At 53.7% G+C, this 26,517-nt stretch overlaps 1 protein-coding gene across 1 annotated transcript; it reads left to right on the top strand.

Annotated features, from left to right (window-relative positions):
* The first annotated feature begins 144 nt into the window (after positions 1–144).
* Positions 145–25,584, top strand: SYNGR3 (synaptogyrin 3). The gene is given in 5 exon segments (XM_056334411.1): positions 145–192; positions 194–259; positions 12,058–12,298; positions 18,496–18,638; positions 20,399–25,584. Coding segments are annotated over 5 exon segments (693 nt in total). The 5' UTR covers positions 145–159; the 3' UTR covers positions 20,609–25,584.
* The last annotated feature ends 933 nt before the right edge of the window (positions 25,585–26,517 follow it).

Genomic DNA, 26,517 nt, shown 5'->3' on the forward strand with positions numbered 1-26,517 from the left:
CCCCCCCGGCCTGGCGGGTGGTTCCTCCCGCTGCCCGCACGCGGCGCTGCGGACGAGCCCACGCGGGAGGCGCGCGGGGGGCGGCCAGGCGCGCGGCCGGCGCGGGGCGCGCGCGGCTGGGCTCGGAGCGGCGCGGAGCGGAGCGGGCGGCGGGGGAAGATGGAAGGAGCCTCCTTCGGAGCGGGCCGGGCGGGGGGGGGCCATCGACCCCGTGGATTTCCTGAAGCAGCCGCAGACCATCCTCCGGGTGACGACCTGGGTAAGGCAGAACGGCCGTGCTGGCCGGGACACGGGGCCGCGGGGCTCGGTGCCGGGCGCTGGGCAGTGCCCGTGCGGTGGGCAGTGCCCGGGGAAGGCGCCGTGCCCGTTACATTGTGCAGCGTGCCGTGCGGTGTGCGGCGAGCAGGCGTGCAGCGTTCGTGCAGTGTGCGGGGCTTCTGCAGCCGCGGCGTGTGGTGGCCCGCCGTGGCGAGTGGGGCTGGCTGGGTCCCGGCCGCGGCGGCAGGGCTTGCAGGCTCCCGTGGGTGTTCGCAGGGAGTTTTCTCGGGAATGGGGCAAGGTGCGGTGGGTGGATGCGCGGCAGCACCTTCGCAGTTTTGTCTCTTTGCTTGAGGAAAGGGCAAAGGGATGGGGTGTAAATCAGGAGGCAGAGGACATTTTCCTTCCTTCCACCTTCCATCCATCCGTGCGTGTGACAGAAGAAATCCGACAGCCCGCCCTGCCCAGCTCTCCATGGTCTTCTGAAAGGATGGCATGGGTTTTGGCCGTTTCCCATCGACGAGTCCCTGCCGCGGAGCAGGGGGCAGGAGGTGGGATGCGCTGTGCAGCCGCTCGGGGAAGGCTTCGCTCGCCCGTGGTCCGTGAATAAGCAGCACGGGGAGCTGCTGCCCGACGGGTCGAGGCAGCCGCTGCTGTGCCACCCCCATCCTGGCTTTCACCTGCTGAGATCTGCAAGTGTTCATGGCCCTGGGAGGTCGGCAATGCCCGGCCCTTCCTACAAGGCCCCGGTGGGGAGGGTCTGCCCGGCTCTCACCGCACCAGCTCCTGGCTCTGGTGCTTGGCTGGAGGCTGCAGATGAGCCAAACCCTGGGGGGTTCATCCTTGCCTATGTCACCACTCTGCTGTGCACGGAGGCCCTTGGCCACCTGTGCTGGCTCTGTGTCACCTTCAGCAGTGCCAAATCAGGCAGTGAGTGAAGGAGAGGTGCGATGAGAAGGTGCTGCACCCTTGGCTGCCCTCCTTCCAGCTGTCGTGGCAGGGGCGTTTGTGGGGCTCTCCGGGGTGGGGTGCCCCAGCTGAGCCCCGGTACAGCACAGCATGGGAGCATGTGCTTATCTTTAAGCACATGAGCAATTCCAGCTGCGATCACACGCTCAAAGTTAAACCACATGCTTAAGTGTTTTGCCGGATGGGAGCCAGTGTGCTTGCCAGGGCTTCGAGAAAGCCCCCAGCACCATTACTGGAGAAGGACAGAGGCCAGGTACAGATCTGGAGCATCCAGCTTGGGGTGGATGGGGTGTTTTGGGCAGGGTTCGGGTACCTGGCAGCAGTCGTTTCCTAGAAGCGTTGCCTCAGCCCAGAAAACTCGGTCTGGATCCACCTGGATCCTCCTTAATCCTCCTCAGGTGGCAATGGCCAACTGTTGGTATTAGTGTTGGGTTTGGGTAGAGTTAGACAAATTGTTGACAGATTGATGGTGAGTTAGGTCCCTCGTAAAGAGCTCACCATCCTTGTCATACAGAAGAGGATAGGATGCTGCTGGGAAGCACGAGCAGAATACTGAATATAGAGATACAATAAAAACTGCAGCTTAGAAAATATTTATGCATTGATTCGCTGGCTGGTTTATTCAGTGGCAAAGTCACTCGTTTCATGGTTCTGCGTTCACAGGGGATCTGTGAAGACTGAGTGCTTACAATTACATGAATGCATGAACTTAACTCTAAACAAGTGCAGGGGGCCACTGATGTGACAAATGCGGGATGCGCACTGTGCTGTCCCAAGCATAAATGTTTGCGGTATTTGGGGACGACTCCAAACCCCACTGAGCTTAAAGGGAGGGGTTTTGCTGTTTTCAGAGGGCTGGGGATCAGGCTGTGGAAGGTCCCGTTACAAGCCCTTTGGACCACTTTTCCCAGGTCTTACATTTGCTGGCAGATCTGTCGGGGACCCTTCTCCATTGCTGCTCCAGCTTGGGGGTTCAGAGCCCCGACTGGCCTTTGCTGGGCTGCTGCACTCCGGTTACCTGTGTTTTAAGCCAGTTCAGTATTCATGGCTCCTTTCCAGCGTGAGCAGGGACTACAGCTGGGTGAGAGGTATGAGTGGAGGTTTCCTTCCCATCTGCCTGCATGGCCATTGCTATTTCTTGCAGGTTTTGTAAAGTAACATGTGCCCAGGCTCCTTCTGAGCGGTTGCTTTGCTGCTCTTGCCAGATGGGACCCATGTCAAGATGGAGAGCCTGGATGGAGGAGGCAGCCAGGAGGGTTTGCCCGTGAGGTCTCTGCTGCCTTTCTGCTTTGCCCTGACACTCATAATTGCTGTCCTGGGAGAGTGTGGCACTGCTGTGGCACGTGGTGGTGACTGCTCCTTATCACACCGTGCTGGCAGCTGGGTGGGTGGCATGGGCCGGCGCCCCACCGTGATGCTCCCTGATTCACAAAGCAAACAGAAACCTTTCCCGGCTTTCCTGCCTGCCATCACGGGGGAGGTGATCTGCCTGTGCCTGCACGTAACAGCCGTGGATGGTTACTCAGAAAGCCCTTGACTGAGGCTTTGAGGATGACTGAGTTTAGGTGTTGGAGTGGGTTTTCTTCATGTGGTTTTCCTTCTGGTGCTTTGTTGTTGTGTCTTTTCAAGTGCATTTAACCTGTACAGTTGGATCAGCCCTTGGAGATGTAACCGTTGTTGTGTGTATGACGTTATGTTCCTTTGGTGAGAAAAGGAAGGAGCTGCCTCAGATGTGCTGGTTTGGGTGGGAGTATGGGCGAGGGAGAACCACTGTGAGGCTTTGGGTGGGAATGTGGGTGATGGAGAACCACCATGAGGCTTTGAGTGGGAGCACGGGTGGTGGAGGAGCAGCATGAGGCTTTGGCTGGGAATGTAGGTGATGGAGAACCACCATGAGGCTTTGGAGCCAGCCTCGTGCACCTGATGCGAGCCGATGGTGCCGATCTGGGTGATGACCATTGCTGGGGTTTCATGATCAGCTACCACCAGAGGAGGGTCCAGCTCCGCTCCATGACTCTGGTAGCTGCTTCAGGGCCACAGATTCAGCCCTTGTGCTGGCAGACATCTAAGGGACTGGAGGGTGAACGGTGACTTCAATGCAGAAATCCCCAAATGTAAGTGATGACAAAAGGAGATTCCTGATTGTACCTCACACAGCAACCTCTCCCTGACAGATAGAGTAATTCTGAGTATCTGAAGGGAAAAACGCACTCCTGGGTTGAGCTGTAAAATCAAAAGCTGGAAAGAACCATTTAACAGTTCCTCATTCATCTCTTCCCCCTCCGTCTGATGCAGTTTGTCAGATGAAGATGTGATCACTCTTGTGGTTTCCTTTTGAGACATTTTTTGCAGAGCAAAACAAACTCGATATTCACAAAGGATGCCTGCAGAACCATGAGTTCCTTTCTCTGTGACTGCCAGCACCAGCTAGACTTTCAAGTGGTCACACAGCTTTGCAGGGGTATTGTTCATTTAACATAGCTTTAGGTTTCACTTTTAAAAAGCAGTTCTGGAAAATACTTTGGTAAAGTAAATGTTTTCAGTAATTCCTGTGAATCTCAGTAAGAGCAATGGTAAAAGTACAGTGCCTGGTCCCACCAGCACAGCCAGCTCGGAAGGGCTGGGGCACTCTGCCTCCTCCCACCACCCAGCCATTCCCTCTCCCTCCGTGGAGCTCAGCAGGAGATCGGGTCCTGATTTTGCTATGACTTAGAGGAACATTTAGGTATTTTCTTTAATGTGGTTGTTTCTTGCTCCAGTGACCCCCCTGTTGCTACCTGCATGACCTACGCACCTGGGACAACCTTGCCTGCAACTGGCACATTAGCAGCTGCCTGACCCTTTCTGCTGCCTTTTTCTCTTATTTCTTAAAGTTGAGTAAATTTGTAGTTCATCACCTGGATCACTGGAGAGAGCTTTTCCTACGCAGTATTTTATCTCATTAGGCTCAGTATTTTGTCTGGGTTTTCTTTGCAGCGGTCTTATGCTTTTAAGAGCAAAACCTTTTATTAGGGAACTGGACAAGGGCGGCCAAATCTGATCACTTGGCAGAGGCATGGCAGTGGAGTGGCAGTCCCTGTAGCCTTTGATATGCGGTAAGGAACTTTGATGGCCAGAGGTTACTTCGGCTCAGATCCAGCAAAGTCTTAATGTGCTCGGCTCTGCACTGATCTGGGTCTCAGTCCACACTGCAGCAGATCATTGTCTTTCAGCAAGGCAAATGTGCTTTGCCGATTTGTGACTTTGGTGAGGGATGTGCCGGGCAGTGGTTTGATGTATTAGGAATAGCTGGTGGTTCTTGAAGGGAGGGAGCGTGCCCTTTCCGTCCTGGTCCGGGTTTGTTTTGTTTCTCCAGAGGGATGGAAAAGGCGCTATTTGTGTTCATGGTAAAAGGTGTGTTTGCTTTTATTTGGAAAAACAAGCTCAGGAACAGAAAAGCCAGGCAGCAAAGAAGTATATGGCTTCAGGACTGGTGCTACCTTGCACCCTCAGGCCAGAACACTTCTGAGGAGCTTCACACCTGGGGTGAGGCTGGTTTGAGGTGCTGTGGAGTGTGTACGATTGGGTTTGCAGAGCTACAGCACACAGTTCTTGTAAAGGGCTAGAGTTGGAGCCTGGAAAGCTCCCTCACTGGAGCAGACCTTGCCTGCTCCAGGCATCCTGCACATACAGGTGGACTTGGCTGCTTGACGTACCCAGCACTGGGCTGAGAACTCCCCAGGGGACATCACCGAGAAATACAAGGTAGGAGCTGTGGTGCTGCAAGATCCAAACAGCTCCCATGGCCTTCAGGGGTTTCACTGACCCTGGAGCACTTGGGGCTCTTGGAGAAGAGCTGCAAGGCTGGTCTGGCACTTAAGGAGCCTGCAGTGATGCTAAGAATCATTAGTGTGATCTCAGCTGCTTTGGACTTTGTCTGGTCTTGGCTGCTTTTCAGTAGGGTCACCAGATTTCCATCTTAATTCTCTTTTTCTGTGGGCTGTAGATTAAAGGCAGAACTTAAATTTAACATTTTTGGTAATGGAATTATACAGAACTTTCACTGCATCTGAGTTTAAAATGCTGCTAAATTATCATTTTCCTGTCATCACTGGTTCAAAACACTGCTGGCTCGCCATGTGCTCAGATTGCATTACTAGATTAGGAACTTTGAATGGGCGCTGTGTCTCAGCTAGCATCTCCTGCCACATTAGAAAAAGTAATTCAGTAAAAATTGGTCATGTGGTCATCAATACACATCCTTCCCAAGCTGACTAGCCCAGTCGATGTGTCCATAAACCTGTTACGGCCAGCATCATACTGCCTCTTTCTGTGCCAGAAACTGCGTCAGGTCTTTCCTTTGTGGTCATATCCACAGTCCTTGTGGGAAATCTGGCAGTGCTTAAAGTAGTTCTTCAGTCTTCACACCCTCCAATAAATTATGCAGATCAGTGCTGGAAACGTCCCCGTGACTGACAACTGTAAAGATAAACTGGAGAGGGACCTGGGACCCGATTCCCCCAGAATCTGAGCTTGGTGGGTGTTGAAGGAGGCTGGCCCTCTGCCAGGGGTCTAACTCATCCATGAGCGGAGTGTCTGCACGAGGTACAGACATGACTCAAGACAGGGGTTTAACTGGGGTTTATGAAAGCGCTCAGTGCTAGGCAGGATTGGGCCTGCGCTGATTTGACCTTAATTTTCTCTCTTCCCATTTGGTAGGCCATCCTTCACTTGCTGGGTGATGGCTCGCGGAGGGGAGGGTGCTGGGCAGGGAGGCATCTGTCTCACTGATGCTCACGTTAGAGTGGTGAAGCATGTTGGTACCGGCTGTCTGTACGTGCGGTTTGTGCCCAACGCCATTGATAGTGAGCTTCAGCAGAGGAAATTAGCGGTAGATTATTTTTCTTCATGCATTAAATTTCCTTGATGTCGACATTAATGGTTGCTTGCATGTGTAATCAAAGCAAGGTTTTACAGTCTTCTACAACCCCACACCTTCTGGTAATGTTTTTTATAGGTCCCAAATCAAAGTACAGTGCATCAGCAGTGGAAACATCTCACCTTAAAATGGCTGACAGTTCACACACTGAAGCTTTCAGCTTGTGCTCTCTTGCGTTATTTGCTTTTTGTTTTCCTTGCGATGGCTGTGCTCAGACTGTGAGGTCTCCTGAAGGAATTTTAGGTGCCTGGGCTACAGAAGGCTAAAAGCAACGGGGATGAAAAATGTGCGTGTCCTGGGGTCCAGCCGGCTCAAGCCCTGGGAGGGAACGTGGATCTGCAAAATATAATTACAGAACTGCGCCAGGCAGCCTGGCCAGCCACATTCTTCCAGATGGTAGAAATCTGGTGCAGAGAAGGCAGACGCAGGTCTCCCAGCTTTATGCACACCTAAAATGGTGTCTCTGTCGTGGGGCACACGGGTGTCCCCAGCGCCCTGGGTTCCTGCGAGGGTCTGACAGTGGCTGCAGGTCCAGCAGCCTGGGCATGAGTGCCTAGACACTGCTGAGCAAGGAACCTCCCAGGCTCCCCTTTTCCTGTTTTTTTGGCGGAAGAATGAGATTTCACTCCGTCTTCTGCTGCAGGGCTGCCTGCACGTCCATGCTGCCAGCAGCCTCCCCACCATGCGCCATCACCTCCGTGCCCCACCAGCACAGCCTCTGCCGGGGCAGCCATCAGCACAGGGCACTGGGCACTCGGTCACGGTCCCCTGCACTTACCAGAGGGGACAAAAGAGGCAAGAGGTCTTGCCTCAGATAGGGTGAGTGGGGAAAACGGGAGGTGGGCAGCAAGCAAGGGGAGTGGGCAAAATGTGCATCTGGGTCCAACACTTTGGATACTGAAGGCAGCCTTGGAGCTGCAGGCTCCTGCCCAGACGCAGCCTGCAGCCTGCAGCCTCGGGTGAGCGGTGGCCCTGGGGTGCTCTCCCAGGTTTTTAGGGTGATACTCAAAACCCCTCTGGTTTCAGCTTTGCGCCAGCCATTTGCCAGAGTCTATCACGGCTGGCGTACCCCGAGCCTGTCACCGGTCACTGCCAGGACCTGTCCCTTTGTCCTGTGTTACAGAAATACTTGCTGGCCTGGAGAGGTGTCCCCTCTTGCCTGGAAGCAAGCTTTGAACTGGGGGAACTGGGCAGCTGGCTTTCATTAAGAAGTGAGGTCTCTGGCTTCTCCCTGGTTTGGTGTAACACGAGCTCACTTTGCGCTTGCACGAGCAGCTGATCTGCATCATCGTGGGTCCAAGCACTTCATGCATCTCCCTGACCAGCGTTGTTCTCCCTCCCAGGGCGTGACCAAGGCACAGAAGCTCTTTTGTGTGGCTGAAGTGCAAGCCTTAATGGGAAGGGTGGGAGAAGACAGCTTTCCTCCTTCACATCCCTCCCTGCAGCTGAGTGCAGAGAGGAGCACTAATGGTCTGTGCCGCTGGAGCTGCCAGAGCCGGGGGCTCCCAGTTGTTCTCTGACACTGGGGAGAGGCAGGGCTGGGCAACCCGCACACCAGGCTGCTGGCCAGGAGACCCCGAGCTGCAAGCAGATTTATGTGAAAGCTTTGGCAGGGGGGATGCAATTTCATCCTGGGGTGGCTGGAGGTAATCCAGTTTGCTTATTGTGCCTTGCACGGGTTCACCCAGCAAGAGCAAAATTTGTTGCTGGTTGTGTTGGGTTGTTGAGATGGAAAACGGGGTGTGCTGTGAATGCTCAGGCTCCTTTGCAAAGCCTGTGAGATATGGAAGAGCCCCGTTAGAAGGGTGGCCAGGCTTGGGATGCAGTGGCTCACACAGCAGATGCCCTGGTGCTGTGCGTGCCAGTGACCTTGGCATTTGGTCCTGAGTGCTGTCACTGCCGAGCCTGCTCACGGGGACAGGTTCTGGGGACTGACCTGACGGGCAGTGGGAGTCAGAGGAGTGCCTCTGGAGAGCAGGATTTCTGCATCCTTGCTCAGACCTGTAAAATCTCACTCGCAGTGGAAAATCTGACCTTGTATTTTTGCTTTCAAGTCTCTGATGAAGGGATTGTGGGTTTGAGCAAGTGCAGTTTGTAGAGGTGATTGGAAAATGCCACTTGTTTTGCATGAACTTTAAAAAAATCCAGTGGGTTTTATTTTATTTATTTATTATCTACCCACATTTTCTCAAAAAAATTTTTTCTCTTTTATACTTAGAAAGGCAATGCCAAATCTATTCTCATTCAAATCTTTTACCAGCACTAGGTTGGGTTTTTTTGAGAAAAACTGTAAAATTTCAGTCATGGGGGGAGGAAGATAAAATCCATGGAAAGACTTGTTTTCACTGAAAAGCATGTTTTGACAGGAGTGTTTCAGCCAGTGCTGATGTTTTGAGCACATCTATCAAATACGTACGCTTGCAATTTGTTACTGTTTTGACCTCCCGAGAAGAAGCGGAATGTCCCGTGTTGCCCACACCGAAACGCTGCGGGCAGCGCCCAGTCAAGGGGGTCTCGTGGGGTGAGCTGCTCAGGTCATCTTGCAGCAAGAAGGATGCTTTGCTTTGCAAAACCCTCTGGAGTTCGAAGTTAAGCAGTGAAACATCTTTTTTCTTCCATCTCTGGTAGTACATGCGCTTGCAGCCATCCCAGCAGCATCCCCCGTGCGGGCAGCCAGACACCCTGCCCTGTAGCATCCTTCGTCGTATTTACGGGAGCCCTCTCTCACCCCCTGAAAATGAGCTCCCGGTCGGCACCTGAAAGCACAGGGAAGTAGACCAGGTGGTTAATCCTGGGAGGACTAACAAAACACTTATCGAAGAAGCTGAGTACAAGTTCGCTGGCCTGCCAGGGAAGTAATCCCGTGGAATCAGAGGTTCTCAATTATTCATGTTTTCCAGAATCACATTATTTCTTCCAGGGCCTGTTTTATAAATGCTGCTGCTATTTCTGATGGTAAATAACAATTTTGCATTATTTATGAACAGATTTCTACAACTGCTGATATTACAGCTGCTGCCAAAGCACTGGGAAAATTATTATTACTGTTTGTTGTTGTTTCTTTCTTACAATGCAACCCTCTTGTTCTTTGCATGGTGATGATGTGCCCGTTGCGGTGTGACAGCCGAGTGCTCCCGAAGTGCAGCGCCAGCGAGGAAGAGGGTGCAGACGCACTCGGGTGACTTGGGTGGCCGTCGAGCTCATGGCTGGTGCTCAGAGCTGAGATGAGCCAGGGATGGACGGGGGACAGAACCCCGGGTTGTGGTTAAATTAAAAGAGGAGGAAGGCCTGATTGTCTCCCTGTGCCAGCCGTGGAGTGGTCTGTGGGAGACAGGTACTTTCTGTGCCCTGTTCGCGCTCCAGGGGCAGTCAGAGGTTGCGTCTGAATTTTGCAGATGAGCGTTTGGAAACCCACATTTCTAGGAGGGTGTTATTCAAGAATGGGCTAATTCCTGGGGCTGAGGAGCGTTTCCAGGGCTGAAACCCACTCCTGCTGCCTGTCGCGTAGACAGGGATGCATGCTTGCCTCCACCGGGGTGGAGATGCTGATCCCCTCGGCCAAGCAGGCCATGGAGAGAAGGGGCCAGCGCAGAGCTGGTGGGGGTCTAGGGCAGCATGGCAGGTACATGAGGTATTTTGATGGACAGAGTCCCAAAGAGCTGCTGCTGGGACCTGCGGGTGAATCCTGGGGGGAATTTTGCAGGACCTCACCCACTCCCGACTGAGCGGGGCAGGAAGGCTGCTCCCTCCAGCCACCCCAGCAGCAGCAGCGGGTGCTTGGGCGAGCTCTTCTCTCCTCACCCCACAGCAGGACCTCCAGCACGCCGGGTACCTCAGGGATGCCAGCTAAATTAGCAAGCAGGTTTCGGAGCATCTCTGCCGCTCGATGCAGGCCAGCTTACTGCTGGCCTGAATTTTAAGTGCTGGAAGTAATAGGAATCTGCTGTCACTAACAGAGCTCCTGGCTAAAAAGTTTTAATGATGAGCCCTGCCCGTGGCTGTCCTGCTGGCAGGTTTCTGGAGGCGGGTGTGAGCATGGTGCAACCTGCTCATCCATCACGTGCTTGCAGATAACAGCATGAGAAGTTGGTGGCAAATTCCTGGGCTTGGGGTGCTGGGGTAGCTGCGTGCAGGAGCTCCTACATGCCTGAGGTAGGATGTGCTCCAGAGACTTTGCTGCTTCTGCTCATCATTTATTTCAGATGACACCGTACAGAGAAAAAGAAAAAACCCTACGCCCTCACCAATCCCTTCACATTTAGTAGTTCAGTCCCTTGCAGATGCATTTCTTTGGTCTCCAGTTTGGAGGAGGCTTGGTGGGTACGCTCTGAGACAGGTTTGCTAATGGGACACTTGTGTTTCTAAGTAGCTTCAGACAGAAGCAGCTCTGGCCCAGCTTCACGCCGGCACTGGAAAGAGTTTGGAGAGCCATTTGGAGAATGAAATCCTTCAGGGCAAGCAGGAGTGAGACATTTGGCCAGTGCTTGGGAGAAAACCTCTATCACAAAGTTATGTTAAAGAGTGCTTAGAGCTGTCTGAATGCTTTGCTCTTAGTGCCTTCTGCTCCATTTCACCCAGCTCTGCTAACGCGGTGCTTCAGGGAGCTCGGGGCTGTAGGAGGTGGCCCACAGCCCGGCATCAGCCATCGAGATGCAGGTGACTTTGCAAAGGCCACTGGCTGCAGTTTATCATGTGGCTCTTCAGCTGCTGCCTCTGTCTGCCGCCTGTCTCGGTCTTGTGCACTTCATGTCACAGAGAAGATGTAGCGGGGTGTCGGGGGTGGGAGCTGCGATGTACCCCGAGACCCCAGCTGCTCCCAGGCAGCCACCACGCCGGGGCATGCTGGAGGAACCTCTTATCTCTCCTCTGGATAGTGGCCTCCAGCTGTGTCCTGCAAGGCAGTGGGGCAGGCATGCAGGGAGCCGGTGCTGGCAGCAAGGGAGGAGATCAGAGGTTCACAGCTTGATGGAGGGGCATCTGCACACTTTGCTTCCCTCCCTGCTCGCAGCCTTGAAATCCAAACAGCAGTGCAGCGCTTTCTAGGCTCTAACGGAGCAGGCTCCAGAGCAAATTGTAATGCAGCTGGTCCCGTGGCTTCCGCTTGCTGCCTTTGGTGTTGGAGAGATAAGGGAATTACTTTAGCATGCAGCATCGTGAATGGTATTAATTTAGGCAGCTGGCTGTGCGCTGCCATCCGGCTCCTTCCCTGCCTGCAGGGCTGTGAAACCCCCTCGGGTCCCAGCGGTGGGACCTGGGCAGCCACCAGCAACCCCCCACCCTTTTGTTGTCCCTCTCAGGGCTGAAACCAGGTCACTTGATAATGGATGCAGGCGCTGCATCCTTCAACCCCTGCTAAGCCAGGCGAAAAATTGCCCTGTCATTCACAGAGCAGCCTGTCCCCCTGCCTCGCTGTGCCCAGGTGAGCTGCTCCCCACCTCCCTCTGCTGCCATGTCCTGTCCCCCTCCACTGGGCATCCAGTCCCTCCCTGGGTCAGCCAGCTCAGCAACTCAATTATCCTCTGTAACTTCGTTTCTCTGCGCTCCGCAGGGACACAAGGGGGTTTATCAAGCGCAGCCTGGCAGTGAAGAGCAGCGCAAGCAGAAAGACTGTGCAGAAACCTGACCCATCTATTTATTTTTTCCCTTCCCCAGCCTATCTGGAGAACAACATCTCTTAAAATACCCTGCACACCAAGCCACTGAGAGGCAGACAGGCTCGCAGAGAAGGAAGACCTAGGTACCATCCACCAGCCCATTGCTTAGGGCCACGAACCAGACGAGAGTTGGGATCTGTCTAACAAATGCCATGTTGCCATGGAGTCAAAGACAGGATTGAATCCAGTTATGTTGCTGTTGGAAAACAGAGTTAAATGTAAACAGCAGCAAGTCGTGTTTTCTCCTTCCTTCTGCAGATCTTCTCCATCGTGGTGTTTGGCTCCATCGTGAACGAGTGCTACGTGAACAAGGACAGCCAGCACCCTGAGCTGCTCTGCATCTTCAACGAGAATGAGAGTGCCTGCAGCTACGGCATCGCTGTTGGCGTCATTGCCTTCTTTGGCTGTATCTTCTTCTTTGTCGTGGACCTCTACTTCCAGCAGATCAGCAGCGTTAAGGATCGCAAACGGGCCGTCCTGCTGGACCTTGGCTTTTCAGGTATGTCTCTGGCTTTGCTGTGCTTGCAAAGGATGATGCTGGTTCTGTGGGCAGCGCAACGCCATTGCTGTGCCCTGCAGCTCTGTGTTTGAGCCCTTCCTTCTCCTTCCATGGTGTGGCATGACTGGTGTGCCTCAGTCAGGGAGCACAAGGGTGGTGGATGGATTTTCCCACCCAGCCATGGTGGGAAAATGGCAGCAGCGAGGAAGCCGGGGTGTGGTGGCTTGGGAACAGGGTGTCCTTCTCGTCTGTGTCACTTCTGCAACTGTAGACATTTGCTGAGCTCGGTTCTGTGAGGGCACCCAGAGAAGTGAGGCTTGGTGGTTGCATCTCAGAGACTAGGTGGGGTGGTTTAGCCTCCCACATCTCCTGTTTCTGGCTCAAGCAAATGTTGTTTTATCAGTTACATCTGTGTCTGTTTTCACTTTGTATATGTGTGTTTTGGAACAAAGCAGATACGTGCTTCTACACAGCGATGTGCAGGTAGGTCTGGGGCTCCTCTGCACCACCTTGAACCCCTTGACCTGGTGCTCATTTATGCGAACACGAGCAGGTGGGATGCTTGAGCCGGGAGAGGCCATCCTTTACTCGGCTGCTGTGGGAGTTGCCTGGCTGAGTTTTCAGCTGATGTTCTCCATTTCCAGGCTCTTGTGTTAGCAAAGTCTGAAGGTGATTTATCCAGCACAAGCATTGCTGATGGCTCTCTGGTCCCAAATGAAAATATCCGTCATCGCCTCCCTGCACTTGCCTGTTGTTAGGGATGTTCTCTCCTTGCTGGAAAGCTTATTTCCATGGTGCTAGAGCAACGGCATCCAGACCTTGTTAGATGATATTTACAGTCCCTTCCGTGGTGCTTACTGCCTCCAACCCTTCGAATCAAACAGGAGGGGAACATCACATCCATCTTCTGGCTAAAGCTGCATGTCGTGGTGCGAGGCTGTGATCCTCCATGCCTTCCACCTCCTAACAGCCGTTCTCTCCCCTGCCAGGCATATGTGAAAAGGTACCGCTCTCAATCTCTGCCTCATTTCTCTTTTGTACTTGTCATGCATTGTGTGTGCATTCATGGGCTTCAGCAGCAAGCCGGAGAAGACAGGTTCTGCCCTGCAAAGCCTCTGCTGTGCTGCGCTGCCCCGGGGCCAGGCCGCAGTATTGCACCAGAGGTCTGTGCTGGTAAATCCACCCAATGCAGCTGTGCTGCCAGCGGTGACATTTATTACCCCAGCATCGTTGTGTGTGCTCCAGGTACAGCGTGTCCGCAGCCTGTGTCTGGGCAGAGACGTCCTGCTCCCTCAGGCCATCCCCTCTGTGGGCTTCTTGATAGAAAACAGGCAAGCCGCTTCCTTGCTGGGAAAACAAATAAAGCACTTATGTGTGGGTGGTGTGGATGCATGCCTGTGACTGACAGTCACCTATTGGGGTCTGCAGAGAGTGGTCTTCCACAGCTCCCTTCCAGCCTGGCATTGTCTCTGTTACTGCTGCCTGGTACATCTCCCTGCCAGCAGCTCATTACTTTCCTCGCTGCTCTTATACAGTCTCCACTTTCCCCACTTAATGAACCATTTCCCACAGGGCGCCCTAGCGAATGCTGCGCTGAAATCCGGCTTGGTGCTCAGATAAAGAGGAGCATGGTCTGGGGCTTTTGTAACAAAGTCCATTGTTACAGGTGAACGCATCTACCCCTAGTTCCAATTTTTACATCTCCTAAGCCCAAATTCACTGCAGCACTTGTGACCCTGCTTGGAGCCGTGGGTTGGACATGTGGCATCCAGAGGTCCCTTCCCACCCAAATTGAGCAGTGGCACGAGCTGTTAGCTGCATGGATCCTCGGTGTGCAAGGCAACCTTCTGCTGTGCAGACAAGCAGTGGGTTCATTTTGCTGAGAGACATCAGGGCGGGTTCCTGCCCAGCGTATTTCCTCCAATTCCTGTAGCTGTGCCTTTATGTTTCTAAAATTATGGCTGCCCCAAACCTTTCCTACAGCCCTACTGCCGTAGCCTGTACACCCACTCACACAGAAATGCCAGGCAGTTGGTTGCTCACAGAATAAGTGTCGATACAAGCAGATCCGACAGCAGAGATGAAGTGCAGGGTTTCACTGGCACATGAAGCCTCCCCAGCGGCAGAGATGGCAGCCCGATGTACCCCCCTGCTCTGCTCCTGGCACCCTTGGGCACCAAACCTGCCAGGAGGCAGAGCTAACCTGTGTAATTTGCCTTGTTAACTACCTCCGTGTTAATAACCCCTGGAGACTTCCCCTGTGGGATCTTCCTTTGCTGTCCCCTTCTTTCCTCCCCACCAAGGATGGGATTCTTAGTTTCCTCTTGCTTCTTACAGCTGTTTCATCCTTTCTCTCCATGTGTGATCTCTGCATTATTGCTTGATATAAAAGCTGAACATGCATCTGGGAGATAACCGGGTGAGAAACATGCTGGGGTACAAGGGAGTATTGCAGGCTGGGCGGTGATGGGGGGTGAGAAAAGCAGGTCACTTCTGGCCCTTTGCCTGTGTCACCCAGGAGCCTGATGCCAGCTGCCAGCAAAGCAGATGTCAACTGGCGGTTGCTGTGTGGAGGTTGGGGGGGGGGAGTTAATGAAAGCGTTAACTTAAGGCTTTCTTTCGCTTGAAGGAAAGAGGGCTTGTGCGTCAGATCAGGGGCAGATCAGAGCCACCAGGCTGGCTGGGAGGTGACGCTGGGGTGCAGGCAGGGGTGCAGGCAGGGGTGCAGGCAGGGCTGCCGTGCTGTGCAAACGGCATTTGCAACTTTCTCTTCCATCTGCTCTTACAGCTGCTCCTGTAGACGTGCGCTTGCTTGGGACCAGGCTGTAATTATGGCTGTAACACATCTTTCCTGGTGTTTGCACTCTGTCGTCTTGCAGAGCCTAAAATGATAATTATCTACTGGCTCTTGCCGTGCTTCCTGGCATTCTCCTTTTCCCCAGGGTGTCGGAGGGTGCAGAGCTGCTACCGTGCCCCTGGCTGGAGCTGGGGCCGGCACACGTAGCCTCACCATGCCACTGGCAGCTCAGCCCTCTTTGCGAGGTTTTAAAACTCGTGGGTAACAACAGCCGCCTCCAAAACAGCCACTTACACCTGATGCTGTGAATACAGCAGGGGCTGGGAGCAGGCACTGCCAGCCCCTCCGCAGGACCGGGACCGTGCGGGTGCCGGATGAGGGCACAGCCACGTTCCCCATGAGGCACCGGTGCGAGGGCAGTCAGTGCAAGCCTGCAAGTCTGATTCTCATGACTGGCTGCAAAGTTTCATCTCAAAGGAACGCCAGCAGAAGCTGAACGTGATCACAAATGAAAGTAAGTGCTGGTACAGAAGCAGAGTTTCCATACAGTTCCCATAGAGCTGCCTGGGAGGTCCAATCTCATAGGCGGGCGTGTGTCAGTCCTGCAAACTTTGAACAACACGTGGCTTGTGTTTCTGGAGGTACCCTCCATGCCTGACCCTGTCTTCTCTGTTGGCAGCAATACCTGCCTTCTCCCTTCCCCAGGGCACTGGAGGGAATCCTCCTCCTCCTCCTCAGGGATCCAGGCAGAGCTGGGTGTGGAGGGAATGGCTTGTCTATGCATTGTAAAACCTCCGGGGAGTCCACATGGGTGGCAGCAGAAGCGGCCGTAGCTAGACATTTCTGGCTGAAGAAGCTGATGGTTTTAGCACGGGGAAGGTCAGCATCTCGCATACCTCAGTGTTGCAGAGGAAGCCGGTAGCTGCAATACCCAGCGCAGCCGGTGCACATTCAGGGATGTGCATGATGTCATTTTAACTCTTGAAAACCCTTAGAAGACAGCAGTGATAGATGGAGCTTTATGGCACCCGTCAGTGGACAACCCCGCATCGCAGCTGTGACTCCTGCTCTGTGTCCTTGCCCAGGAGCGGTATGAGGAAGGACGAACTGTGCTAGACAAAGAAACAGTCCCCCCAAACAAGCTCACCCCCTACAGACCAGTGACAGAGCCTAGTCCTGATGGAGACCCCCATGTCCCTTGGTGCCAGCACTGCACAGCCCCAGAGCTTGTCCCTGAGCATCCCTGTGCTCCCCACAGTGCAGCTCAGAATTAATCTCTTGGGAACTGCTCTTGTTTCATTTCTGGTCTTTTGACTTGCAAACACCGCTGTCTCCAGCAAAGTGCGTTCTTGAACAAGAAAGTCCTGACTGAGGCTTGCTGCTCAAGCCCGGGAGGGCAGTGCTCCCCACTGCCCTGGCATTTGCTCCCCAAGTACCTGGAGGTGGGAGCACTGCAGCAGTGCAGCATCTGGAGATGTGGTGCAGCATCTCCTGCACCGAGACCCGAGGACTGCTACCCACCATGCTCACCACATACTGCTCATCTGAGCTGCAGCCAGTGCTGTATCTAGGGCATGCATCTCCTTGTGTCCGCATTTAGGGGTTGGATCTGCTTCCTCTAACAGGGGCCAGCTGCTGATAAAGCCCCATTATAACAGAAGGGGACTAGAAGGCATCTCTAGCCCTGAGGATGACCTTTAAGGAGTAACCCCAGAGGTCTCTTTTCACATTGACAGTGGTCATCCCAAGGGGAAGTGAAAATGTCTGTGCAGAGATTTGGGGCAGTTTTGGTTGCAGGCATTAGCTGTATTTGGCAAAATGAAGCTGTTGTATTAGTCTGTGATTTGGAAAAGGAAAGCCTGCATGATCCTCGCTGGAGGTTGTGTTGCTGTGAGGGCAGTTCAAGGGCTCAAATATGACCGGGCTGATAAAAGCATCACCGGTCAGGAAGCCCCAGGCCCAGTCATGCCAGAGAAGGAGATAAGGAGTGTGTCTGTTTAAACTGCAGGTAGGAGCAAATTCTGAATTAAAGGTGAGGTGTGCGATGAGCCCTGTGACTCACACTGGGTGTGGATGCACGCGTGCATTTTGTGTCGTGCTTAGGAACAACCGGCAAAATAAAGGGGAATAAAGGAAGCATCTTTCCTCTCCCTACCGTCAGACTGTGCTTTGCAGCTGGCTGCCCCATGGGACTGGCATTGTGGCTGCTCATACTGATGTGCTAATGATCCTTGGGAAGGTGCTGGGCAACTCAGCATCCCACCTGCCAGTGCCCAGCATGTGCACTGACACCCAGAATTGGTGGGTGAGGGACCTTTGTGCTGGGGGTGCTCAGGAAGGCTGGAGACCCTTAAAACAGCATCATGGAAGGCTCCAGGTTGTGTGACTTCTCTTCCCAGCACTGGAAAGCATCACTGCTCCTTACACTGTGTGCTCGTGGCTTGCTTCTTGACTATTTTCTGAGCTCCTTGGCATCAGGCAGTGCTGTTGGCTGGTGATTGAATTAGGGGAGCTGCAGCCCTATCTTGCTCAGCCAGCTGTGCTTCCAGTAAGGAATAATCACCAGAGCGTTTTTCCTCAATCCCGCAGAGCCCAGAGAGGCTGAGAACAGGAGTGCCGTCAGCGGAGGGTTGCAGGGGTGAGCAGAGCTCTCTCACATGAAGCCCGTGTGCCCCTCGGCTCCATGGGCAGCCCTGCCGTGTCCCTGCCCTTTGCTCATTTGCTGCACTCGTGGGGTGCACTGACATCCCAGGGTCACTCCTGATCCCTGTGTTCAGAGCAAGGCTTCATCGCAGCCTGTCTGTGTTCCTGGTGACTGTTACTTGCCTTTTTTTAAGCTCTCCGGCTGTATCCTGGACCAAGGCATAGCCCATCGCAGGACAGCTGTACAGCCACCTCCTGCAGCAACTGAGCAGCCTGGTGCCGCTCCCGGGAGTGCTGGCTTCTTGCTGGGTGAGGATTGCAGTATCCAGTCCAAAGTCTCTAAGAGCTGCTGGTGTCCAGAGAACTGAGGGGATGGGGTGCTGGAATTGAGCTGATAGCACCTTGACGCCTGTGAGCAGGCTGAAACCCCACAGGCGGTGAGGACCGCGTGTCCAGAGAGGGTGTGCTGTCCCTGTAGGTCTTTGAAATGAGATTGAGAGGTAGGTGCGCTGAACTTCAGGCTGGCAACACATTGGATGACCCTACAAGGTTCCTTCCATCCCTGATTTTCCAGCGACCGCGAATCAGCCTCTTAAAATAGCTCCTTTTGGGCCATGCCGCAGGCCAAGGCACCCAAGATCACTGTCGCTATTTGAAAATCTTGATGGCAGTGTGTTTGTCCGTCAGCAGACGGGGGTCCTTGCGGCAGCGGAGGCGGTGGGCAGGGGCAGCACTGACCAGCTCCGTTCTCTTTCAGGTTTCTTGTCCTTCCTGTGGTTTGTAGCCTTCTGCTTCCTAGCAAACCAGTGGCAACGGACAACAATGAGCAGAGGGGTTTCACAAGGAGCAGATGCCGCCCGGGCTGCCATCACCTTCTCTTTCTTCTCCATCATCGCCTGGGTGAGTTCAGCTTCAGAGCTAAGGTGGGGAGAGGAGAAACGAAACCTGCTCTGGGCTCAGCACTGAGCTGGGAGGAAGAATCGGGGGCACAGTTTGGAGAAGTGAATCCTGGTGCTCAGCCAGGGGCTGTACGGAGGAAACCTGCGGTCCCTGCAAATAGAGGTGAAACTTGTGGCTTCTTACCCGGGAAGCATCAGCTCAGCCCCCTCTCGCTGGGGAATACCAGACTTCCCTTTCTCCTGCGGCTGGAAAGTTGCATTCCCATCGAAAACGTGTCGCCAGCCACGAGCCGCCCTCATTTCAGGGCCTCATTAGACCCCCGGGAGCAGCTTGGTTGGAAGCGAGCAAGTCCCCAGGAGCGGATCACTGCGATGAGCTGCTCTCACGGGGTGGCAGGGTGATCTGGGGAGCTCTCAGGCTCACCAGCTCACCCTCCGGAGAAGCCAAACTGGCTTCCCTGCTGCCCACCCAGAGGCAGGGGCTTCTATAAACCCCCTTTTGCTCCCATTTTTAGGCTCTGTGTGTCCCCAGAGCCACACAGTGGCAGAGGGACATCGCTGGACCTCACCCATACCTGGGGGTGCCTGCGCCACCCAGGGGATCCTGCTCCAGAGACTGTGCATGGAGAAGCAGGGATGGCCCCTGCGTCACATCCACCCCTCCTCTGGCTTTTCGTGGGCAGAGAGCGCCGGAGATGTGCACTCATGCCATATTGCCTTAAAAGAATTGGGGCAAAAGCCAGTCTGAGGCTTTCCGACAGCAGGCCTGGCTCCAGTTACTCACCAGTTTAACTGCTCCCCCCCTCTATTATTATCCAAATAAATCTCTTTTAATCCCAGCTCCCCCGCAGCTCTTCTCTGTTGCTGTATTGCCAGACTGCCTGTTTCACACAGCTGCCAGGGAAGGGCATCAGGTGGGATGCTCTCCCCCATCCCACCAACGTCCGCTCCCACCCCGGAAGGGCACTGGGGACACCGGTCCCCTGCTAGCAGCATGGAGGATGACCAGGGTGTGTGGACACACCAGCTGCCCCTCCACTGGTACCATTAATCAACCCGGGTGCTCCATGGGGTCGATAGGTGCGCACAGCCAGCGCCCGCTCTGCTGCCGCAGCCCCGCCGGCACTGGTCAGGGAGTGGGCGCGGGACGGTGGCTGGGAAGCCATTCTTGGTGTCTGCGGGTGGTTTTTTCTCCCCCCCGCTCCGAGCCTGTCATTTATAAACTAATTGAATTGTTAATGAAACCTCCTGAAATAAGAGCAAGCGTGGTGCGCTCGCAGCGCTGCCGCCCGCATTTCCCACGGTTTGCGACCTGAATACCGGCAACCTGGAAGAGGGTGAAGGAGTCTCGGCAGAACTGACCTATTTTGCTGGCCCAGCACTCGGCAGCTTTCCCACCCCACAGCAGATGGGTTTATTGGTGCCAGCAGTGTCAGATCTGCACGGCCGGGGACCCGAGCACAGACTGGGACCCCCACCCCAGACAGAGCTTTGGGGGTCAATATGGCATGCAGAAATTACTTCTTTGGCATTAGGGGCTGTGCTTTGGGGTTGGTTTGGCTCTGGGCTGTAATGGAGCAGGGCCAGCAGCCGCCTGGGATGAGCTCAGCGCCTTGCAGCAAGCTGGGGGGGATGCAGGGTCTTGGGGGGAGCAGGATCCTGGGGGGACATGGGGTCCTGGGGGATGCGTGGTCCTGGGGGATGGGGGGTCCTGGCCACGGAGTTGCCATCTCCCCCTAACCTTCCCCCATCCCGTGGCAGGTCGCGCTGGCAGTGAAGGCGCTGCAGAGGTACCGCCTGGGGACGGACATGTCACTCTTTGCCACCGATCAGTTCACTGCTGACCCCAACGCGGCGTACCCCGGCTACCCCACTGGCAGCGGCATCGAGAGCACAGAGACCTACCAGAGCCCCCCCTTCACCGAGACCTTAGACACCAACCCGAAAGGTTACCAAGTGCCAGTGTACTGAGGGGCGAGGGCCGCGTACCAAGAGACCGAGTCCTACGGTGCAGTACTCTTAACTGGTTGATTGCAAATGTATTCAGTCCCATTTCCTTAATGTGGCAAGTCAGTGCTGGGTTCCTTACTATTAGCTAGTTGTGCAGTGAATTCTGTACAGTGGTATTGGTTCTTGTCTTACCTGTCCAAGGGTTTTATAAAAGCAGTGTTCCCTCTAAGTCCGAAGGAAGGAAGGTTGCTACCCGCATCACCTACACGTGGCGAAAGGCGAATAAATGCCCTCTCTGAGGTTTGACACTGGGTAGTCGGCGTTGGGTTCTGCTGAGCGCCCGGGAAAGCCCAGAATAACTTTTCCTGTTAGTAGTCACAGTAGCTGAGGAGTTGCTATTTATCTCGTTCTTCCAGAGCTAACACAGAATCGTTCTCATGGTGGCAAGGGTGGGTGGGTGGGCGGCGCTGGGGAGGTTGGCCCCACGCCGCTCCCGCTGCACAGCTTTCCTGTACGCGTTCCATGGAAAGTGCCAGATTCACAAAGAAATAAGTGGCATCTGTGTTACTTTTATTTGTATATATTTACTGTACAAAACAAAATCCAAAAAGGTGTTTCAAACTTAGCTTAGGATGCAAGCGGCATGGCGGGGGGCACAGTGGGTTGGGGTGATGTTGAATATCCAAATTGCTTCTACGCTTCAGCAGGGTTCTGGTTGAGGGTGTAAAAAGTTACTGTTTGATACTGGAAACCAGTTCAGCAATAGTTGGCTGCTAATTAGGAATAGCCTTTTATCAGTGGAAAATACGGCGTGTTGCGGTTCCACTTCTTCACCAAGGGATTAGGAAAGTTTGCAAATTTACAAATAGTTTCTGGTTGGCAACGCTGAACACTTACTCACGCTCAAACCCAGAGCTGCCAACACGAAAGGGGTGGGCGTCTAAGCGACTTAAAGTCCAAGTCAATTAGGAGCGGTATTGAACTTGTATTTTTATACTGGGAGCAGCCACCATCTGTCATCAGCTGCCGCAGAGCCTCAGGTGTGAACGTACATTTTACCCCGCCGTCCCTAGAAAGGAGAAATTCAGGCAGAGAATTGGAAAGACTTTACAGGCCATGGAAGTCCATCGTGTGGGGGCTCACGGCCCGATGTTTGCAAATAGCGGGAGAAGAGGGTGAATGAAAAGGACCCAGGAAAAAGAGGCTCAGGTCTGGTTTTCAGCTGCAAAATTCCTGTCTTGTCAAAAACAGCTGAATGTGTAAAATCCAGTAGCTCCTTTCAGCAACCTGCCTGCTTGCCCTGCCTGCCTGCCTGCGCGGTGGCTGTGATCTGAGCTGTTTGTCACTAAAGACTAAGCAGAGGAGCTGAAACTTGAATTCCTGACAGCTCCATCCTTAGAGGCCCCCGGTCCTCCTGGCTCCCGGCGAGCTGGGGTTTCGCCTTGCCACTTTACACCGGCAAAAGTTGCGTGCTGCCTTCTGACCTTGTGACAAGCAATAGTGACCCGACTGCCCCAGCTCTCCTTGTAGCAAAAGCATCCAGCAGTTATTTTGTCATCATTAACACGGCTCATTTCTGCTGCTAAATTGCAAATAAATGCATTAATTAATAAGCAGCGAATCTCATCACAAGCAGTCACTCTCCGTGACAAAGTGCATTACTTGACTCCCCTCCTGCTGAGGCCAGGATAAAGGTGCGTTTGCAGCGAGGGCTGGCTTTGCTGGCGCTGCGCTCCTCCTGCTCGCCTGATGGCACCGGAGCCACTGGAGCTGTGCTGGGATTGTTTGGGCAGCATTTCCCAGCTCGGACACTTCTCCCGCGCCACTGTAGCATCCCTGCTCAGCGCAGCCGCACGCGGCGGCACCAAGACCTGGCGTTCCCCCCGCAGTCCCCACCATGGGCTTTCCCCATGGTGACAGCAGAGATGTCTCTCCCTCTGGACACCTTTGCACCCACTTGGAGGTCCAAACGCCGTCGGGGTACGTAGCTCGGCCCCGCTGCCTGGCCCTGTGCCCGCGGCAGAGGCAGGGGCGAGCAGGGGGATGCTGCACTGCTTTACTGGAGTGTCCCCTGCTTGGCTAATGCAAGGAGCAAGGAGGTGACCCAGGGGCATCTGCTGGTGGCCCGTGCCGGCAGGGCTTGGTGAGCAGGGAGACAGCTTCACATTAAGCAGACCAGGGATACCCAAACCCCAGTACGGTCTAAGCCTAAATTAGTGACGGGACCCTTGTGATTTTTCTAGAGTCAAAAAAGAAAAAAAAAAGGCAAAGGATTTTAATACAGGGTACGGTAGAACTGTAGCAATATTTTCCTTAGAGGGAACACTGAAATCTTAGCAGCACAAACAGTACTTGTGTTAATATTTTAGCAAAATTATAATCAATTTAAATGTTTAAATTGATTGTATGTGAGATAATGTTTGTTCAGTACATTGTATTTTTTCTAACTATATAACTGTTCCAGAGTTTCCTTGTAACCGTAAAGAACTAAAGCTCTGTCTGACTGCGGGACGTGTCCTGACCCCTGGTGTAACCATGCTGAATATTACAACATCTGAATGTACGCACCGAGGCCTGCATTGCCTTTCTTTCCTCCCCACACTCCCACCCGCCAGCGGTGGGACGCAGAAGGGACACACATGCACCCCCCACGCACGCTCTCGTGCCACGACTGACCTTAAGAGCAGCAACGGTGCAACGGGGACGACTTTCAGCCTGACTCCAGCCCCCGGCCGAGACCCCGTTGTTCTTCTCGAGGTCAGCGGCTTTTTCCAGCTCCCCCGAAGTCAGTGTTACCGTGAACTTGCAGTCGCACGGTCAGCGTGCAGGGACCCGGCTGCGTCGTGCTGGGCAGGAGAGGAGGAGGAGGAGGAAGGGACTCGGGTGGCCGAGAGGCTTCCTGGCAGCGGGAAGGCAGGACAGATTGCTCCTTAATTAAACCGGGAATAACGTGTCCAGCCACATCAACAGGCACCTCAAGGAAGCTTAACCCTGCTCCCTCTACCACCACAAATGCCTGTCCCGGTCGGTGGAGACCAGGGTGGCACTGGGAAGAGTCGGCTCGCAGTGCTGGGCTGCTCTGCAGGCAGGGGCAGGCAGCCCACAGCGGGTGGATGTTTTTGGGGCAGTAGTGCTGGGTTTATAGATGTTGTTGCCCCACCTAGACTGTGTCAGCCGGGCAGGACGGGATGAGCCGTAATTACCGTGCATCACCCGAGACACACACGCTGGGACGAGCAGCTGCCCACCTCGAACCAAACCCGCTGTCTGGCGGCCGTCGCCCTGCCGAGTTACAACGTGCCCAGCAGCAGGGTGACACCAGCCCCGCGATGCAGCGTCCTCCCCCTTGCATGAAATCCTCTTTCCATGCTCGCCCCCGTGAGCCCCCGCAGGGTCCCCACGAGCCCCGCGGTGCCGGCAGTGCTGTGCAGCGGCTGCTGGAGCACATCGGCGTGTCCAGGACTCGCCAGGCAGGCCAGTGTGGGCAGGCACGGGCTGTAGCTAATAGAACCTCACGGGCTTATGGTTAGAGAACTAGATCCATCGGTGTAATAACTGTAGTGCATTATTTGGGGTTCAGGTATTTGGAACATCAGTCCTCAGACGTCTTTCTCCCGCTTTTTTCTCCCCGCGTGTTGGCCGGGATACGGGCGCGCTGGCTCCCTTCGAACCCGGCCCACGTCCCAGAAGCGTGCCCGGCGTGCGCGGGGGCTGCCGTGCCAGCTGCTGCCCCGTGCTCCCTGCCAAGCTTCCAGCTCTTCTCCCAGCCATCTCGGCAGTCAGCAGCTGACTCGAGCTTGCGGAGGGCAGGAGTTGCTGCTCCCAGGCTGGCATTAGCGCTGGATTTGGGTGTAAAGAGAACCCAAACCACCCCCGCCTGTGCCGGAGGTGTGTTCTGCCAAATCCTTGTTCCATGTTGTTCTGTGGCAACACCAGGCGTAGTTCTCAGAAGTTAACCGCACCATGGGATTTGCATGTTTTAATTTTAAGCATATTAAAAGATTTGAAAGAATTAGAATTTTTTCCCCCATTTGAAGCTGTTCCTAGCGAGGTGGGTTTTGCTTAACTGATACTTAGGGAAGCCATCTCCCCCCTTACACACTTCTGTTTCTCGGGGGTTTGAGCAGTTAAAGCCTGTTAAGCCATGTCTACAAGCAGTTGGGGTTTCACCAGCTGTTTTGCCTGGGCGCTTTGTAGGACGAGTTCCCCCCAGTTTATGCTCCAGCAGCAGCAGCTATGGCTTTGCTCTTCTGCTTCCGTCGGGCAGCAGTTCCGCACAGGGTAACTCGCCCCCTCCTCTCTCCACAGAACAGCGTAGCTGTCTCACTCTTAGCTCTGCCTGCTGCAGCGAGCAGTGAGGTCACCTAAAACCAAACCAAGCTGCCTGTGGTCACTGTCCACTCATGCGTAAATCACACCGTTCCTTTTCATTCCTCTCCATAAACACTACTGCATGTGCTCACAGACTTCCTTTCAGCCTTTTTTTTCCCTGAAGCTTGATGGAGAGAGCGGATGGGTCTGGTTCCACCCTTGTTTATTCCCAGTACTTTCCTCAGTGGCATGTTGAAGTCGTGCGTGGCAGAAGACCCTCTCCCCCCACCAGCAAGGCTCAGACACAGCCTTCGCTCTGTCAACTTGAAACCCAAATTCAGCTGCCTGTATTTTGTTGCAATACGCGTTTAAACCTCACATTCCTGAAGAGTTTTAATATCAAACTGATACCAAATGTGGTTTGCAAAATTTAAGGGTTTGTTGGTTTGGGGTTTTTTTTCAGATACCTCTGTATAAGCAGACCGCTTCAAAGAGTTGCAGTTGTCTCTAACCTTATGTGCATTGTAGTATAAAGTGGACTGTGTATGGAAACAAGTTAAAAATGTTTACAACTTTTGTATATATTATATATATAAAAATATCTTTTGAGAGAACAATCTGTGACAATGTATTTTCAGTGTCCGTGTACCAACTGCAACTTATTTTCAATAAAGAGTTAAAAATGACTAGAAGCGGCCTAAAAAAAAATTTGGTAATACTTTATTTAATCAGGTGAGCACAAGGAACAAGGAAAATGCATCATCAGGCCAAAGAGATCGATCGCCTCGAGGACACTTGCAGCAGCATCCGCCCAGCGGGAACTACCTATCTGCTAACGCAGAAGAAATTAACTGAAAGTCAAGGGAAGACATGAAGATACTCCTGCAGACAACGCGCTTCAGTTCCCCTGAACTTTACAAACCAAGGGCAGAGATGGGGAGAGCTGCCAGCGCAGAGTGACTGCTGCCTAGAAGCACTGGGGGCAGGTGGCCCCGAACCAAAGCACCGTGGCCATCACATCGGTGGTGGCGTGGTCGTGTCACAGGCATCACACCCTGCTCCGCTTGAGAAGAACCCAGCTCGAAGCAGGAATGTGGAAGCATCACTACTTGCCATGTATTCATGCATTTTATAAATAGCCATGCAGCCAAAATAATCTTCCCAATCCCCATTCCAGGGTGTGCAGCCTGGCCCCCGTGCTGAAGACAACATGTTTCAGGTATTCGAAACTGTCTTAATTATTTGGAAAAGACACCAAAAGCACTTTGCAGCCTGACAGCAAGCAGAAATACAAAGTGTAAGGCAAGGAAAACCTTCTGTAGCCAGAACTAGCTCTTCAGTAATACTCCGAGCAAAATTTCATAGAAATGATGCTTATATAAAAGCAGTGTTTTGTCACTAGAAATTACATAAATTAATTTCAACTTTATCCCTACGTGTTAAAAATAACTAAACCTGGTCTGCCAGGATGGGAGAGAATCAAATGCTGAATTACAGCCACGAAAGTGCGCTGCAGGGAGGGCTCCTGTCACTCCACCACGTCACAGCTGCTGCTGGAGGAGTTACTTCAACCGATGAACGGATTCCCCTCGTGTCTCCGAGAGGTGGAATTCCAAGAT

This window comes from Falco biarmicus, chromosome 4, assembly GCF_023638135.1.
Source record: "Falco biarmicus isolate bFalBia1 chromosome 4, bFalBia1.pri, whole genome shotgun sequence".
Taxonomy (NCBI): domain Eukaryota; kingdom Metazoa; phylum Chordata; class Aves; order Falconiformes; family Falconidae; genus Falco; species Falco biarmicus.